Below are 19,975 nucleotides of genomic sequence, written 5' to 3' on the forward strand. Positions count from 1 at the left end.
ATTAGGTTTATGGTGATGTTTACAGTTAAAGGTAAAGCATTGCCTGTTTTGTTAGTTTCGTAGTTTTTAGATATTAGTATAGGGATGAGGCCCAAGAAATAATCTTTTTGGTGTTCGTACCCCCTCTCCTTTAGGCCATAGACTCTTCAAACGTTACAAATAAGTATGTCAGAAGAATTGTAATCTTCTATTTTAGGTCTTTTTTGCTCTTATTCACTCCCCACCTTTGCGCAGGCGCATTTCCTTGTTAGGAGATGAGGTAGACCGACTGTAACGCAAAATATTTCAGTTCTTATACCTTTGAGACTAACGAATATATTTTTCTATACTATATGCCAAAATCTAGCCGTACTGTGATTCTCAGGACTTTTCTTCCTTTGATTCATACAAACCAAACCTGCTCCCATGAAGACCTTAAAAATACTAGTTTTGCTCTCTTGGAAAATGTAAGGCATGCCTCTTTGTTTTTGACACGATAATCTTTAATAATCATGTTATCTTTTTAATTTTTTTGTGCATAGTTTTATTTCCCTAAAATCCATTTTAGGAAAATTTTACAAATCCTTTATGTTTCTCACTTTTTTTTTTCTTTTTTTTTAGGCTCATCTTCAATGGCAACTGTTTGTGGTGGGTCTATGGCCCTCATGGATGCAGGAGTGCAAATAAGTAGTCCAGCGGCTGGCGTTGCTATGGGATTGGTGACAAAATTAGACGAAGAAAAGAATAAAAGCTTTCCTGAATATAAAATTTTAACAGATCTTTTGGTATGTTTTTCTCTTTTTTCGTCACGGTAATTTTGGGACCATAACTGAGTTTTATCACAAGAGCCTTAAATCTATTTGGTTTATATATATAACACTAGTTGTAATGAACGGCAGGAGAGATATTTGTGTGGGTCATGTAGTAGTTTTTAGCTGCCTACAGAGACAGGGCTTTGCTCCTTTATTTAAGGGCCAGGTCTATCCTTGTCTACCCTATATAAATCCCTTGGACGTATAGGCAGAAGGAAGGGTTTTAATTCCCAAGGTTAAAAACGCGGAGGGATTTAAGTTGCTTTATTAGGCAGCTTAGTTATGTCATTGCTGTGGCTTCTGTTAATGCTGTAAGACACAGTATGGGAAATTCATAGGCTGAAATGCTTGTTAATTAAAAATTGGAGGTGGGTGAAACCTCTTTACCTTTACCCCCATTCCCTCTATCGTCTTTTGAGAAACAAGAAAGAACGCAAATTGATTGCAGTTTTTATGGCTAGCCCAGTAAACTAAAAGACGTGTATTTTGTCATAGCAATAGGTGAAAGACCTAAGTAACCTATGGTAGATTTCATTTTAATTAATCCTTTTGACGTTGAGAAACATACTGTGTTTAATATAAAGTATGAGCCCAGTCTGATTATTGCTCTTTGGTTATGAGTCTTAAGTTTGTCTATAGCTTTGTATTGGGCTGCTTGTGGTGACGACATCAGAAGGACTGACAGACTAAATCTTCTGGACCAAAGGGGGCTTCGAATAGCCACCGGAATATTTTGACTCTGAATATTTTTGTATCAAGGAACCTAATTTCTGAAGGGCTTCATAAGAATAAAGTGGCGATTGCCGGTCTCGCAGAAACCCATCTTACCGGCAGCAGAGAAGAGCAAATAGGTAATAGTTCGTCGCTCTGGTCTGGGTAGAGCATGGGAAGGAATGGCCTTGGCCTTGTGCTAAATAGTCTCGCAAGAGAGGCATTACTCTTGCATACCATATCAGACAGACTAATGCTGCTTCGGACACAAGCATGGTAAGATGACCATCATCGCATGCTATGCCCCAACTAAGGATTCTAAAGTCGCAACCAAGGAAGAGTTCTGCTCTGCTTTGACCAGATGTCTCATGACAGTGTCCTCCCGCAATTTTACTGTCCTTCTCGGTTAATTCAACGCGAAAGTGCGCGATGATATGTGTGTTTGGTGCGGCACATTTGGTCCTGTACTCCCCGACCCACCTAACTATAATGTCCTTTGCCTACTTGAACTATGCCGATCCCATGACCTTGTTTTTGCAAGCATCTACTTTCAATGCAAAACTATTCACCAGTACACGTGGTATATTAATGAAGGTTGCACAAGGAAGATGATCGACTACGTCATTATCTCTACACGCTGGAGATAATCGCTGAAGAGCTGCAGAACTTACAGATCAGCAGAGCTTGGAGATGCAGATCATAGGCTTATGTGTAACGAAGTCCAGCTTCGCCTCCAAGCACAACAATCGGAAAGAAGGCCAGTCACTGTAGTTATTGTGAAACTTGAGGAGCCAAATATTCGTCTGAAGTATAGTATTAAGATATCTGTTTGCTTCGAGCTCCTTGACACACTTAACAGCAGCGAAGACGCCTGGGAGTATTTTAAATCGCTGACGAGATCAGGTCAGAGAGCAAAGACGGAGGGCAAGATACTTCGGAGATATGGCCACTTATTGAAGGCTTGATGGAGTGCGGAAGAAACTCATTCACAAGAACCGAACTCAGTTTGCTGCAAGGAAAGCTGATGAAATTGAAATAGCAGCAAAAAAGAAAGATGCGGGTAGTCTGCTCAAGCGTTTCCTAGATCTCACAGAAAATAAAACTTCACATTGGTACAGTCCTATCCAGGAATGGGACATTTCTGATGAAGGCTCTTGTCTTGAGCGGTGGAAGTAAGGATCACTTCTGCTCGCTCCTAAATAATACCAACCCGTCTGTCCCTCCAAACTGTCTCAGCCAATCTAACACTCAAAAATCTAAAGCAGATGCTCCTCCAGATGAGCCTTTCAGCCCCTCAGAAATCAGAAATGCAGATTAAAAGGCACAAAAATATTAAAGCTGCTGGAATTTGTGGCTTAAGCTCTGAGCTGATGTAATATGTAGGTCCTCTAATGCTCCTTTTTCTCCATACCCTGTTCTCCATAATCTGGCATACTGAAATAATTCTCGAAGAATGGCGGGCGGATGTCATTATCCCCTTATAATAATAATAACTCATTTATGCCCTCTATACATACATGATATACACAGAGAAGTATAGGAAATAAATGAAAAGAAAACTGAAAAATACAAAATTACACTTCTAATGAAAAGGACGACAACAAGTAGCTCATAATACTCAATAACTCATGAATATATAATAAATAGCTTATGATAGCTCATTAGTGCATAACACTAAAACACTCATAAAACATAATGCATAAACACTCATAATACATAAGATTATTCCATTAAACGAGACAATTAAGGGGAAAATTTATTCTATTTTCTCTAGATCGTCTAAGAAATCGATCGTATTGTTGATCCATTTTAACAGTAAAATCAAATATTCAGAATTTTCGTATAATATATCTTTTTTTTTATAACCATAGTGGAATTCCAAGAAAATATTTACAAAACCGGAAAAAGTACACGCGGATGCGCTTTTTATCACTTTTACTTAAAAACTCCAAAAATGGAACAATAAAAAATGCACGAGGTGCAAACATTGAATTGTAAATTATAGCAAGTGTTTGTCTATCAAAACGACCTGTCACCCTGACTAGCAGGCCATAAGTTTTCCAACGTTTTCCCAGCACAGACGATAGCACCAACTCCCGCGTAACTTTAATTGTCGGGCCAAAAGGCAATCCAAGGTAATTAATGGAATCATAATGAAAGATATTAAGTGATCCCATCCTAATTGAATGATGCTGGAGATCACTGTTATTATTTGCCACTAGCAATTCTGTTTTCGTTGCTTCAATTTCTAATCCTATCTCCCGTAGATGTGAATGTAATATATTAATTGTCAAATCATTTTCAATTCTTTAATTTCAATATCATTCAACTATTTTCAATATAAAAAATTGCTAAGTTGCCCGACATAAGTTGAATTTTTCCATCTTGATAAATTGCTCGACAAAGCAATTAAAATCGTCGAAATTGGCAATCAAAATGTGGTAAGTGGCAATGGGCGAATTTTGTTCCTGCTACCTCTGTTGTTGAACTTGAATCTTACTTATGACGTAGAATTCACAGTTTGTGATCTGTCACGACCATAAGTATGACTATATAGACTATACAGGCTAGAGAACGGGGGAACCCCAAAATATATCAATATAGAAAACGGTTCTCTTGATTTAAGCCCTGGCCGCATGGAAATTATAGCAGAAATGAGTATTTATGGCTTGCTTGAAGTCAGGTCTGTAGCTGAGGTTGGGATTAGAATTTCCTAAGGGTGAAAAAGTTTCTGGTAGAATCAATTTTGTGTTTAGAGACAATTTTAGGCTTTTTACTAAGAGATCCTTGGTAACATTGACATCAGAAACCAATTTACGTAGATAGTCATAGAACTAAGGGATGATCGAGATTTTTGGGTTGACTCATGACGGATAATGGTCACTGGACTTGTATGTTCGGTTCTATATACAAATAAGGATCCTTAATTGTTCTCAGCCTGTTCATCTCAGAATATAATTGCAAAGATATTTAGAGGGAACCTTTCAACCCCCCCCCCCCTCCCTTTCTGGCTACATAAACTAGCTATCTTTAGTGTCTACGGAATCAATTGAGCTTGGATTGAGACGCCAAAAAATTTATTTACATTAATGTGGATTAGTAGAAATTTAATCTGAGATTTATCTAACCAATCCGATGAAAATTGACCCGAGGGAGTAATTAAATTTAGTAAACGGATAGGGAAATTTATTATTCGCATTTTTTATATAACCCTACTTTTTTTTTAAGTTGATTGCCTTCTGAATTTAATACAAGGTTGTGATCAGAGTATTATTTCACATATGAATCTAAAGATAGTTGTATTGGGACAGGCTGGATGAGCAGCGAACACAGGTACACACAGGCTCGGTGTTTATTTGGGGGTGGAAGGGGGGGGGGGGTAAGAAAATTTGTCATTGGATGGCAATCGAAAGCATGTGAAACAGGTATTCTTTCGCCAGGATTTTAATAGAAGGAGGGAGATATTCAGACCAATTTCGGGTGATGTTCCAGTCTAGAATAGTTTCCCTTAGTATTTGCTCGAGCCACTATAGATATCACAATCATCAACATCGTCATCCTGGGTCTTAACCCACGGAAAGGGACTTAGATGTAATGCCGATTATAATTGGAAAAAAAGGAATAACTGGCGACGAAATGGTCCTATCTCGATGAGATGACTGTTATTTGTCATATAGAGGAAGACTTTGGAGAATTCTTCTCTTTTGAATGTGTCAACTGCTCTTATTTCCAGCGATGCTGGCATAGATCTTGTTATAAAACACTTTCTAGCAAATTTAACACGTTGGAAAGCCCGTGTTTGACCTAGCTTCTTTGCTCGGAAACTGCAAATTTTAATACTTTTTCCGCTATGGAATAGTTAGATAAGGGGTTTTGTTTTCCAGTCAAGTTAGACTAAAATACCCTTGCCCAAGTAATACAAACTTAACAGAAATTACTGCTATGAAGTTTAGAAAGCAGACCTGATAGTGTGACGGTGAAGGGTGATTATGTGTCGACCAGCCAAAAAGGTCCGTTTCACTGACTTTTCGGCTAGAGAAAAAACCAGATTTTTGTCGTTCATCCACTCGCTCGGGTTTTTAACTGTCCTGCCTTTTTTTTCATGAAATCACATATCCTGCGCTTTGGTGATGATCGCATCCTTGTTATTTTCATTCAGCATTATTTTTTGCTTTTAACCTTGTTATGTGGGGTATTTTTTTATTATATACTCTGGGGCTTCCAACCCTTTACTGAGTTTTTGGCCTATATCTCTCTAAAAAAAGAACGTTTAAGCTGTATGAACTATTAAAGTCATAAAAACAAACACTCCTATAAAAACAAATTACTCTTATTATAATTCCAAAAAAAAACTCTGATATTCCAGATATTCATCTCAATCTTATTCCAGCACACTGTATAATCAGACAATCCAAGAATTCCATGGGTGGATGCATTCAGGTACCTGGACGTATGTCATCACACTAAGTTTCCAGGCATAGCCATTTATTTTGTAGTACGTTGCCTATATATGCTTATATCGTAAGGGGCTATTCTGGATTGTCTTTTACCATTATATGTTTTTTTTTGTAGGGTATAGAAGACTACTTAGGAGATATGGATTTCAAAATAGCTGGCACCAGAACGGGTATAACAGCTCTCCAAGCAGATATAAAACTACCAGGAATAACCATGGACGTTGTATCTGAAGCTATTTACAGGGCACATGACGCCAAGAAACATATACTAGACATCATGAAATCAACAATACCTGTAGCAAGGTAAGTTTTTGGTTACATGGTTTTTATAAAAAAAAAACCGGAGGGGGGGGGGTGATAGAGCCCTTTGTATGGAAATTTGGAAAAAAAAATCAGGAAAATACTATTTTAAACCATGAGACTTTTCAAAATAGAATTTTCCACAAATGATAGCGTTCAGAAAGAACTGCAAAGCGTATAGTCATTTTAATTGATTTGAAAAATAGAAAATTGTGCCAAAGAAAACCTGGAGTTAATCAAACTTTAACAAAGAGCTTAAAGTTATGAACAGAAATATTACCACTTTTTGTTGATGCTCTGATGCCTAATTTTGTGTTCTAACTATATGGCATACTTCTCAGGTTGATGATTCAACGAAAAACTAGTTTTATTCATCTAGTAGATTTAGAAATGAAGATATGCAAGTTGATGGTAGTACTTATAGCTAATATTTCATCTAAATTACAACCTTTACAAGGTTGTCAAATACGCCGTTTAAGCTGATACTTATGTACAGGCTATTGCATTTTTTTTTTCAGTCCTACACCTACCCAGCACTACTACGAGTCAGGAACGAAAAACTAATGATAAAATTGACCGAAAATTCCTAGGTAAGACAAAAATCGCTAAAAGAGCAAAACTACTAAAATTGTAAGTTCATTTGTTGTCTTTGTCAAAACTATCGAATTGGTTTCCAGTTTCTTGAAAGGTTTAAGATAGGAAAATTCGATTTTTTCTTTTTTGAAAGAATATTATATGTAATCTCTTTTTTCGAATTTAAAAATACTTGTACTGACAACAATCCCCATTTTTACCTGCTCCAATAACCCTCCCTTCCTCCCGCAAAGGGTTATGCCTCTGTGTAACTATGGTAGCCTATCCTTCACTATGGCATCCTTATTCAGGTCAAATATTTTGCAAAGAGGTAAGAGAAGGGTCGGTGAGGTGTAAACCATGATCTCAAATCATTGCTATGCCATGTTGAATGCCCATTTCTTAGAGTCAAATCATGGCTTACATTATAAGCATAACATGTAAAGGCTGTGGCTCCAATTTAAAGGATCCTGCCAAGGGGAGAGCAATTTAGATGTGCTGATTGACAATGTTTGAGAAAAAGTTTTAAGTATTTCTTATAAAATTGGTCATTTGACATGCCTTATTGATTAATAATGTATTTCTTATAATATTGGTCATTTGACATGCCTTATCGATTAATGATGTAATGAAAAACTGATAGATGTCCCTGTTTCTATATATCCTTGCTCGAAAGACAATATTTAATTTCAGGTTCCATGTAAAATAGAAAATGGAAATTGTAATCACAAGGACCTCTTCTTTTGTTTTTCCTGGGAATATATTCGATTTTAAATTTCTAGAATGCAAAGAAATATAGTAATGGAATTATCCTTGCATGGTTTGTTTCATGCTTCAGTTTGATGATTCAACGAACAACCAGTTTTATTCATCTAGTAGATTTGGAAATGAAGATATGCAAGTTGATGGTAGTACTTATAGCTAATATTTCATCTAAATTACAATTTTTGTGAGGACAGTTCATTATCTGTCTGAAATATTTAAAAATGAATTATAGAATCATTTCCATGAATTGAAAGGTGACTTCTTCGAACAAATCTTTGGGATATGAATGTCCCTAATGGAAACCGAAAAGGGGGCCATCCCCTCCACTCTGAGGAAACAATAAGACAATCAAAAATGTACAATGAAACAAATGAATATTTCCATTTAAATCTTAGTGAAAACAAAGACCCCCCCCCCTGAGAAATGTCTTTGTGTTTCTCATGATGACCCTTTTCCCTCACCACTTTTGCTTCGGTAAGTGCATGAATGCAGTTTTTTTATGTTATAGATAAAAAGTGTCTGCAATTAGAGGAGAGTCATCAACCCACGACACCATTCTACAGGCATAGTTCAAAACTGTTCCTGGGGATGAAGAGGGGTCAGAGATTAATTTTATCTCCCTCCCCCCCCCCACCCTCCAAAACATGCTTTTTTCTAAGATTCGCTGAGAGTTGATTTGAAGATTGAGAATTGAGAGAAAATTTGAGCATGAAAACGTACTTTTTGGGGGTTCAGGCACGTACATCCTCACCTACGCAAAGATCTACTTGCCCTTCTTCATAATAGCTGATGCACAATTATGCTCCACTGTACATAATTCTGTCAAGTCTCAAATGAATCAACTTAGTGAAGTGAAGGTTTAAAGTAAATGTGTATATTAACCATTTGTTTTGTGTATAGGCAACGTGATCTTTTAGGAACGAATGCACTACCCCGCGCTATTACTGCCTCTGAAATTGAGAATCTGAATACATAGTTTGCTGATAATTTTAAATTGGTTGGCTATCTGAGAATTATCACTCGAGAGATTTTTGACATTCTTGGGGCCAAAATTGTTTTTGTAATGGCACAAAATGACACTTTTCTGTGGCACAATCTCTTTTATTACGTAAAAAGGATACTATATCTTTCAATTTTAGTTCAGATGCCCTCTTGATATTCCTAGTTATTTTTGTTCGTTTAAGACTTCAGCTAGTATGTGATTAAGTAAATAAAAAAAACAAGTTTTTCCTACTCAAAGTAAGCAGCAACATTAAAACGTAAAACTAACTGAAATTACACTGTATATGAGGATTTCTTCCCCCTCCTAAACCCCTCGCTCTAGGCTGACGTTTTTAGTACTTTGCAAAAAAGTTTATTCCAGTTAAACGGCCCCTGTGTTTCAGGAATCTCTTAAAGGATTGGGACAAAAGATAACACTTAATAGTAAAGAGCGAAGGATTAGGGAGGGCGCAGCCTCCCTCATATACGGTGTGATTTCTTTTCGTTTTAAGTTTTAATGTTGCTCCTTACTTTCAGTTGACAAAAATTTAATTAGTTTCTGATCGTTTTTCAAAAATACCGGGAAACTGGCCTCCGCCATCCGTGGAAAGTCCTCCCACGTAAAATCTCCCCTATTAGAATATTCTATGCCGGATAATCCCAACCTCACTGAAAGTTCCCCTGGAAAATTCTCCTTGCTCTCAGTTAAAAAAAAATTATTTGAAAACTTTTTATTTATTTTCAGATCGTTTTCCAAATCATGCCGGAAATCCCCCTCACCCTAATGAGAAGTTTCTTTCTTGTGAAATCCCCCCTGGAAAAACGACGCCAGACAATTCCCTTCCCGCAGTAAATTTCCCTCGGACAATGCCCCCGGAACACCTCCAGATGTAAAATTGAGTCCCCAAAGAGAAAGCAAGATGAATACAAAGAAAAATTCATAAATAAATTCTGGCAAATTTCCCCGTGTAAAATTTCCCGCAGAAGTTTCCCCTAGAAAATTTCCTCCCCACCAAAGAATCTCTCCGTGGACCCCCCCCCCCCGCCCCCTAGAAAACTCTCCATCGCAGAAAAATGTGTATATTCCCCATAACAAACACTATCTATAAACAATAGGCAAAACTAATAACTTAGAGCTCTCTCCCCAGGGACGGTGGGAGTTCCTGTCATCCCCAGAGGCATAGTAATTGAAGCTTTCAACTATGCTGAACAAGATGGGAGGATATTGATTGGATGTCCTTGGGGAAAAGGGGGCGTGGGAGGGGGCTAGTTGTCCCCCAATCCTTTTGGTTACTTAAAAAGGGCACCAGAGCTTTAACCTCTGTTTGTATGAGCCCTCTCCCCATCTTCTAGGACAATTTGCTCGATACGGGCACCACCGCTGGGAAAAAAAGAATAAATACGTATCCGTGATCTTTCTTCTGACAAAAAAAAAAATGCAAAATTCCATATTTTTGTAGATAAGCGCTTGAAACCTCTACAGTAGGGTTCTCTGATATGCTGAATCTGATCTTCATTAAGATCTCTTGACTTTTTGGGTGGTTTTCCCCTCTTTTTTTAAATCAGGCAAAGCAGAGTTTCCGGCTGCTATGGGGCCGAGTCGCTCCTTACTTATAGTTTGCTACCACGAACTGTTTGACATTATCTCTGCTGGTCGTATGTTTTAATATAGCTCTTTATTTCTTTTAAAACAGTACTAATTTTTTAACGTAGTAAGGTAGGCCTTTTTTGTGGTAGACATTGCTCTTTTTGTTTACTGTGTGTATGCCAATGTTTATTTCAGGCTTCAGAGGAAAGACAATTGGCCAGTAACAGAGAAATTCGAAGTTCCAGTTCATAAACGAAGTCGTCTATTTGGACTTGGAGGTGGAAACTTAAAAAAACTAACGGCGGTGACTGGTGTCCAGGTAAATTGAAGTCTAATAAAGGGGAAAACTTAAAATCAGTGTAGAGGCCCGAGTCTTTTTTCGAATTAAAATGAAAATCAAAAAGCAGGATAAAATGTTGTTGTTGATAATCGATTTCCTGCGTGGCTAAAAGCTAAAAAAGAAAAAAGGGTACTTCTAGATGTTATATTTTCTAATGTTAAATCTTGCACGTTTGAAACATCTGGCGTAACGGGTATGAGGAGCAGACAGAGGGGGCTTGTTCCCGCTGAAATGTGCACGTTTTTGTCTAGGAAAGATTTAAGCTTTATTGAACCCTTTTTAAAGGGTCTGGCCCCCAATGCTATGTTAACAGCTACGCCGAGAAGGTCATCTGAGGAAAGAAAACATTTTGAATAATTTGTCCATCCTTAATAAGGATTGAACTCAATGGTATCCTATCCTAATACTTTTAAGTTCCAAATCCGAAAGGAAATATTTTCCACAAGTTTCTATTTCTTCTTGTTTTTTTCTGATTTGCTCTTCTTGGAGCTTGTTTCCTTGATATACTTGGATAAAAGGGGGGGTCCAATCGGTGTTTTAGTTGCTGGGTCTAGTTAACAGGAACAGGTAACATGCCTGTCGTCCAAACTTAAAAAGCTGCATGAGTAATTGAAGGAAATGTCATAAAAATAAAACTTGAAAAATACCTGAAATTCTTTAAATTAGTTTGTTTTTGTTTTTTTGTTAGATAAAAGCAGCTCGCTACGTCGAACGCAACCAGTGAACGTAACGAGCTGTATAATGTCAGCAGAAAGGCCTAAAAAGCGAAGAGTTGCAATTATTACAAATGATGGTTCTTTGGAACCACCTGAAATATCAAACGTGATAGGACCGAGAAAACGCCCGAACATATTAAATTTATAATGGTTGAAAATCAACAACCTGGACGATCAATTCGGGCAGCTAAATCAAAAGGGTATTGCTAAATTGTCTGAAGCAATGAAAATCCAAAATAAAGAAGAAAGACAAATGCGGTTAGAAGATAGGAAACAGCGAGTATCAAAGCGCGTCAAAAATGGAAATGAAGAGCAAAGACACGGGCGGTTAGAAGATATGCGAAAACGAGAATGTTAGTGAGCAAAAATGAAAAGGAAGAGCAAATACACACGCGGTTAGAAGACAAGCGACACTGAGAATATGAGCGAGTCAAAAATGAAGAGCAAGGACACGGGCAGTTATCGAAAGCGAGAATTAGAGCGTGTCAAAAATTAAAATGATCCTGAAAATTGGTATACTGGGATATTCTCGCCTAAAAAAACGATCTAGGTAGGTCAGAAGTTTGAGAAAATTCGTTAAGAGCCTTAATTTTGGAAAAAAGATGCATTTCAGTGACGTCATTTTTGTATACATCATTGCAATACCGCAATGACGTTGTCAAACTTATGTGGAAAAATCTAAGATTCTCATGCATGGTAAAGCTAACATTAAGTTGCTTAATCAGCAAAAAACTGGTAATTGGAAAAATAATTCTATGTATTTTCACAATGGATTACAACAATTAAAAACATAAAAAAGAATGCCAAAAGTTTGAGGATTATTTGAAATCGTTGTTAGAAATCGAACTTGCTTGAATAATCAAATATCTTTGAGAATTAAAAGGATGATTCTTTGGAACCACCTGAACTATCAAGCGCCATAAGGCCAAGAGAACACCCCGAACAAATTAAATCCACAACGGGTGAGAATCAGCAACCTGGAATATCAAATGAGACAAGACCCAAAAACGAAAATTTACAAGTTATATAAAGGATTATTCGTTGGAAGAAAAATCGTAATTTTACAAAGACGCCGATTCTTTTTTAGATTAAGTTAAAATGTTTGAGGGGTTGATTCATGGACCCGAAACACGGATAAATATTACTAGAAAACTAGCTAATTGGAAAGTTACAACAGCCAGAGAAAAAGTCAGGGAAAAAATGAGAGTGAGAATCCCATTAAATTTTAAACGAAATTTTGAAAAGTAATCTGTGGTTGGAAACTGGAAAAGACGTCTTTGTTTTCTGTAACGCATTAAGAAATTAAGTGAAATGGTGTATGAATCTAAACTGTTAAAGCAAAAGGTGAGGAAAAAACTTTCTGAGGTAATGATGAACAAAAACGGAAAATGAAATCTACGGTTAAGGGGCAGGGGGTGCTGGCTGGCACATTTGGTCTAGATGGCAATTCTGCAAGCGTTAATTTATGTGGAGTCTTATTTCATAGTGGTTTTATTTTAGAAAATTTTGTATTTTAGTTTCCTAACAGAGACCCAAAAATCATGTTGTCTATGCTTGTCTTCAAATCTAAGCCTTATCTCCTGGTCAACTTTATGGCACTCTGGGTCTCTATTTTAGGCAGTCTACTGGGCCGCATACACGTACATTGTTAGAAGAATTATGCAAAATATCATGTTCAACAAGGAATCTCTCACAGATCTTTAGTAACACGTTAAGAGTATTAAGGCATGTGGCCAATATAACCAGATCATCATCACTCCAATTGCTTATGCAGACTGAGCCAACATGGCAGGCAGAACCACTAGGAGCAAGGTGTAAGGTGCTTATTGAGGTCATCATACTAAGTCGAAAAAACAAAAGCAGACAGTGCACCCCTTCCCCTTGATGAACGTCGTTTCCTTCAGAAAAAGTAGACTCAATCCATAACCACAACGAATCAAAAATCGTTGTCTACTAAATAAATAAAAGGATTCTTAAGTAATTCGACAATTTCAAAACTTTACGGCCTATATTTAGTGGAATAAATATATTCCACTAAATAGACTTGTACTTAGTGATACTACCCTAGAATAGTTTAGAATAGTCACCAGTGATCAACTATTATACGTATTAGGTGTGTATGTAATGAGAGCAAAATGTCCCTTCTTTAGCTCTTACACCTACAAAGCAAAGGATAAAGCAATTGGATGTCTATTTCAGACTAAAGCTTGGTTTTGAAAGAATTCCAATATCACTTCGGTAATACTTACGCTTAATAGTGCAAAACTAAGTCGTGGTGTCTAAAAGAAACTACGATCTTTTGGAATATTAAGCTATTTCAAATTGTTGACGCGGTCAAATGCTTTACGCAAACCTATAAAGAAAATAGCAAATAGTATTCAGTAACAGCACGTAGAGTGAAAGTCGCAGTCTCCACTGAAAGACGTTTCTTATAGGCAAATTGATTGCCACTTGAATGTAGAAAAGACTCCAGTTGAAAAACTACAGATGTTCTAACAGTTTTGATGTTGCTCAGTGTCATTGGTCAAAAATAATCTACACTACCAGAATCACACATGCGGTTTTTCTGAAAAGGAACCAGGGTAACCGCTATTAAAGAATCAGAAAGTATTCCATGGCTTTCAATCTTAGAAAAATTACTCGCAAGATACGCAGAAATAATTACCCGCACCATTTATTAAATGTCTGTAGATATACTATCAAATCCACTAGCTGAATTGGATTTTTATTTTCAAATCACAAGCAAAATGTTTGAAGCGGAAAATTTCGTGCAATCAGGTCGCCCATATCTAGCATCGAAAGTTCAACTCACTGAATCTTCAACATAATTAGAAATGTGCTTAAAATGGTTTCTGCATTACCAACTAATTGACCGAGGTGAGGAATTCCCCTCAACCACCTGGGGGAGGGATCTGCTTTTAAGATTTGAAGGAGAAAATTTCCAACCAAAATTCTTATTAGAAAAATTCGCTGCAAGCTCAATTCTCACGTATCATCGATTCTTGGAACTGCATCCACCAGAGTGCAGTCAGAAACCGTGATCACACTTGTCGCACTTGATACTGAAGAAAGAAAAACGGATGTTTCATTTCAGTGAAACTGTTTAAGGGTAATTTTTTGGAACAAAGCTTACTGATGAGATGCCAAATATAGCTCCTTATAACCGAAGTGGTTTGAGTCCACTTGGCATGTCGGTTATGAAAGAGGGGGGTAGCTGGTTTGAACCTTTCCTCGCGTTGCATTGAAACCCTGGAATGTTTTCGCCGATTAATTATGAGTAAAACTGTATGATGTATAGTCTTTGAGGATTTCATGAGGTGGTCAAAGCAGAAGCTTTAATAAATGAGGCGAAGAAGAAATGTCTGAAAGTCTGCTACCAGCAGGATTAATGTTGTGAGCAGAGGCGTAATTTGCAATGGGACAGGAGGTGGATGGGAACTGCCCCCCCCCCCAGCTGAAATTTAGTTTGTTAAAAAATCTTGTGAAAACTAAGACAAGCTTAAATAATTCAAGAATCCAGAGAAATGGGTCAGTTTTCTTTAGAATATCTTCGCCGTTTTGGTACTATATGGCTCTTTTTCCCTTTTTCACTGTCATTTTCACTTGATTTGGAAAAATTGGCTTCAACTTTACCCCCTCCCAGGGTTTTGACGAAACTACCCCACTGATTGTGAAGAGTTTTTCTCGTAGTAGTGGTTTTTTCCTTTTATTTTCAAATAAAAACTGATTAGTCTAATTGTTTGCTTCTATTGTCAGATATCCTCTCTTGACGAGACTACGTTTATGCTATTTGCTCCAAATCAAACAGCAATGACAGAAGGAAAAGAGCTCATTGACAAATTTTTGGAAGAAGAAAAAGAGCCTGAACTTGTTTTTGGTGCCATCTATAAAGCGAAAATTGTTGAAATCAGAGAAACCGGAGTGATGGTTACATTGTATCCAAATATGGTTCCAGCTTTATTACATAATACCCAACTAGATACAAGAAAGGTAAGCGAAAAAATCGTGATTTTACGGGCACCATTTGAGCACTCTTAGGAAGAATAGTGGGTCCCTTTATCCCTTCCCTTAACCAGTCCGAAGGTGGCCTACTGAAAAACTAATGGGGAAAGCTGCTAGAATATAGAAAATTTGGCTATTCGGGTCTTGAAAATGCGTTCCTTTTAGGATTGAACCCCTTTAAAATACCCGAACCCTTCCCTTCTTGACTGTGGATTTACGGCTTTTGAAGGATTGAGCCTGATCAAAGGCACCTGCGTCCCCTCCCCGAGGTTAGAATTCAAGGTATGCATGGCCCCCTCCCCCAAAAAAACTTCCTGAATATTTTAACATAATCCCCTGAGCCATTTCAAGGATATTGCAAATACGTCAGTTTGATAGTCTAGCAACTCTAGTCCAATAGTGGCTTATAGTGCAAAGATGTTTAGGTTGACCACACACAAAACAATTTTAGCCTCTACCGCCCCACCACAAATTTCGAAGTCCTCTTGCATCCCCCTCCCTCACTATTACCCAAAATTACCTTGTAGTTTTAGCTCGATCTTCCAAGTTATTCCCGAAATATTGTGAATAATTTAAAAAATCAGGGGTAATTGCGAAACTCGAATGATTAGGGGCTGGGAACCCTACTCCTGTTTGTGGTAATCTTTGCTCGTTTTAAGTTTCACTTGATTGTTCATTTTTGGATTCATTTATTCATCTAAAGTAATAGCTCTTATCTTTATGTTTGATTTAATTGTTTACTTTAATTTTTGTTCGTTTTAGTTTTCACTCACTTATTGATATTAATTTCTGTTTGTTTATAGTTTGGATTATAATTTGTCTATATGTCTTCTCGTCTTACATTTTAACATGGCCTTTACTTTTCTTTTGAAACTTCTCTTTCTTGAACCCATGGCTAATTGTAGAAAAAGCCAAGACAGATAGTCCGATTGAGTGAGAGGCGAATCAGGCGTAAGTCCTTTTTAAGATTGTATATAACTGACGTCATTTCATTTGTTGATCATTTGTTATCATGTTCATTTATGGATAGAGTACAAGTCCCACCTGATTTCCGGATTGAAGTGTAAAAAACACTCAAAGAAATAATTTAAGAACAGATGGAACTGTCTTATTCAAGTTCCAAAATATTTTCAAAAATAATCTTTTTTCTTTTCTTGTGGAATCTTTTATGGAAAAATTTCGTGTTTTCAGGTTTTCTGGTCGTTTTCCTCCTTAATCGTAAATCTGTATTTATAATTGCTGATACTATTTACAGGACCGGGGGCGCATTCCGCACACAGTTGTGATTTCTCTCCAATGATTATCAGGTGAAACTATGAAAGTATTTGGCCTTAAAAATTCTGAGGTACCCTCCTCCTCCTAGATGCCAAATTGACGTGCGTCTATGATTGCTGCTAGAAAAAGTCAATACTAAATTTTAAAATTAAACAAAAGTAACTTAACATTTGTTCTGTAAAAAAAAATTCTATAATTGCCTTAATTTCTGTTCAATTGCAATTACTGTTGATTAAAAAAATGCATTGCTTCCGATAATTCATAGTAATGTATTGTATTACACTCCCGTGATTGTTGTCACCGCGGACCGGGCTAATGATTGTCGATGCGTGTGTTGAAAACTTCCGCGTTAAAGAAACTTTAGCTTCAATGACAGATCAGGAAATTAAAAAATCCTAAAATAAGCAATAAGAGATCTATCACAGTGGAGTTTTTGGTGTTTTCATGTCATTAATAGTTTTTGGGCCGAGGAATCTCTTAGTGTCTTCACTCCTTGCACATTCAAAATATGAATCGCCTTATCCAATAGCCTCTTATTGGAATGAATGCCGCATAAAGAAAAGATTATATACTAAAAAGAATAATTTTCTATCAAGCACTGAATTTTAATTTGCTATGATCAACCATATTATGGTAGGATAATTCATTCTGAGAAGATTTCATCACTAATTACTTCAGTTCATACTAACCTTATTTTTCATTTACTTAGATTTCTTATCGGATTTGTGTCTTTTCGGATAATTTCATAAAATGACTTTTGCCCAAATAATAAGCGTGTAATACTTTCATGGTAAATTACTATAATGATCTAAAACTGTTTCTTAACTTCCTGGAAAGTTTTTATTTTGAAGAGAGACTTTTTCAACATCCTTTGTCATAGATTTCGAATACTTCGTGTAGAACCAAGGCTATATCCATGGGGGGGGGGGGGGGGGTTACTGGGTCTGCCCCTCCCCCCCCCGAAATGTTTGTTCGACTCATCAAAAATACATATAAACGGATTTTTAATGCCTTTCGTCAAGTTTTTTTTTTTTGAACCCCCTCCCCCTAGAAGAAATAACTCCCCTCCCTGAATAAAAATCCTGGATATGCCCTTGTGCAGAACATTTCCTTTTTGAATATAGTGCTTGATGAGAAAGTGAAAGTAGGTTTCAACGTGAAAATCGTTGCTTAAGAAAAACTTTTTTTCACAATGACCATCAGGATTTATGCATTAAATGTAACCGAAAGAAAGTGCAAAAAAGAGGTCTACCCTTGCGACATGATTGCGATTAGATGTCAGTAGTTATTTGCTAAGGTTTATTTTTATTTAATTTATTTCCAGGTTCATCATCCAAGTGCTTTGGGTCTTGATGCCGGACAAGAAATAACTGTCAAATATTTTGGACGAGATCCAGTTTCGGGGAAAATGAGACTATCTAGAAAAGTGCTTCTCAGTACAGCTTCACCTGTTGCCAAATCTTTAAATAATGGTGAAAACTCAACAAAGAGCTCTTAGAAATAAATTATTTTGTGTAAAAATTAAATGAATTTGTATGAGAATAAATTTTTACAAATAATACAAATGGTATTGCATGTATACTGCTCTTTCTCTCTCTCTCTCTCTCTCTCTCTCTCTCTCTCTCTCTCTCTCTCTCTCGCTCTCTCTCTCTCTCTCGCTCTCTCTCTCTCTCTCTCTCTCTCTCTCACTCTCTCTCTCTCACTCTCTCTCTCACTCTCTCTCTCTCCCTCTCTCTCTCCCTCTCGCTAATGGCGACTCCTATCACGTAACCATTTAAGAAAAGAAGAATCAAATTAACGAAAAGGAAAAGTGAAGTTACGAAAAAGAGAGGAAGTCTATCTGAAAGGTAATTGGGTGTCTTACAGCTCCCATTTCATTTCCATTATAGGTAGCACAATAGCGTGGCCTAAGTAAAGAGCGAAGTGGGTACAATGTATTTGTTTTCACTAAGGTACTTCGTATGGAAGGAGTTATCATTGAAACTCCTAAAGGAGCTTATTCGATTGGAAATTTAAAGTCTTGGTGATTTTTTAAAAATTCAATCTCACCTGTCGCATGTTTACTGCACGAAATCAGATTTTCTAGGTACTGCATCTGCGAGGAGGAAAGAAATTCATCATTCAAACAGGATTTACTTCTGCAGGTTTGATACTAAGCTCCCTAAGCTGTGTAAAGAGCGTCCACGCGAAATGGACTTCAGATAACAAACATATCCCACTTAGAATACCTGTAAACACTTGATAACCAACATAAAGATCATGTAATTTGGAATGTTCACACAGAACATTGAGTATCCAAAGTAGGGTTAAACTCGTTTCAACTCTAAGGACAACCGATTTTAAGGAATAATCAATGATTCATCAGAAACAACTTAAAACGGAAAGGGGCAGACATATCCATTCTAACGGAGATATCTTATTTCGCAATGCTGACGTATAATTAATATTGTTAGATATGTTAGACTAATAGCATTGTTAGATATGGGATATAAAATATAAGAATAATGAGTATCATGGCAATATACCTTATTACCTCATATCTAGACAATTTCAGTGGATCTTGTGAATAACATAATTCAGGCACACTACGTGTACAATAATTGAAACACATTATTCTTCCCCGTGTTTATATATGACATCTTTTTGTATTGCAAGCAAGGCTTAGATTATCTTCATGAGAGAGCATAAAGAACCCTTACATAGTTTCTGCTAATGAATGCTACGTGTTTCGTACCTGTATTTAGTGGAATCCGTCGCTTTGGAAATAGTTTTTGTGTTTATTGAATATTAATTTGATATTAATTTATATTTGTATTCCCCCGGCCCCTAAGTGTTCCGCTGTCTTTTATCTCTGATCATAACAATTATAATCTTCGTAATATGACAAATCATGTTCAAGCTCCATTTACTCCTTGCATAAGATCAGTTTTAATCCATTAATGGCGTGTCATATTGTTCGGAATAAGTTGCCTGAATCGGCTCGAAGGTGCCACTCATTTGGTTTGTTTAAAAAAATTGTTAAAAATTATTTGGCTTCGCAGAACTTATTTTTATCTGTTTTTTTTTTAATTATTATAATTTTTTTTATTACTATTTTCTTTTTAGTCTATTTAATCTACTTAATTAATTTAGTATATTTATTCTATTTTTTCCTATAGTTTTATTTTTCTATATTTTCCTTTCTTCTTTTGCTCTTATGTCTGTGAGTAAGTGATCATTTTAAATTTTGTTTTGTTTTTCATCTCTCAGTAAGTAACTCATTTGTCTTCCCCCTTCTTTACAGGCCAATGAGCCTTTGGGGGAATAATAACATGTTCCATTGTATGTGTATTTAATGAAGAATAAATCTTATCTTATCTTGAAGATGAGGTTTAAAATATTTTTGTAGTAATAGGCTTATAACTAATTGCGTATGGACTTTCAGGTTTGACGAATGTCACAACCGCTTGTAACAATGCAATGATAGCGATTTATTG

The 19,975-nt window shown here is 36.6% G+C and overlaps 1 protein-coding gene across 1 annotated transcript in view; it reads left to right on the plus strand.

Moving 5' to 3' along the window:
• The window catches only part of PNPase (polyribonucleotide nucleotidyltransferase 1), a 44,868-nt gene extending 26,816 nt beyond the window's left edge, over positions 1-18,052 (plus strand). The window contains exons 6-10 of the mRNA XM_089091864.1: positions 601-764; positions 6,075-6,262; positions 10,362-10,485; positions 14,979-15,212; positions 17,824-18,052. Of these exons, the coding sequence (XP_088947990.1) occupies positions 601-764; positions 6,075-6,262; positions 10,362-10,485; positions 14,979-15,212; positions 17,824-17,997 (884 nt within the window). The 3' untranslated portion in view covers positions 17,998-18,052. The remainder of the gene's footprint in view (positions 1-600; positions 765-6,074; positions 6,263-10,361; positions 10,486-14,978; positions 15,213-17,823) is intronic.
• Positions 18,053-19,975: the final 1,923 nt, after the last annotated feature.

This window comes from Artemia sp. Qi Xiang Cuo, chromosome 7, assembly GCF_049724085.1.
Source record: "Artemia sp. Qi Xiang Cuo chromosome 7, ASM4972408v1, whole genome shotgun sequence".
NCBI lineage: Eukaryota > Metazoa > Arthropoda > Branchiopoda > Anostraca > Artemiidae > Artemia > Artemia sp. Qi Xiang Cuo.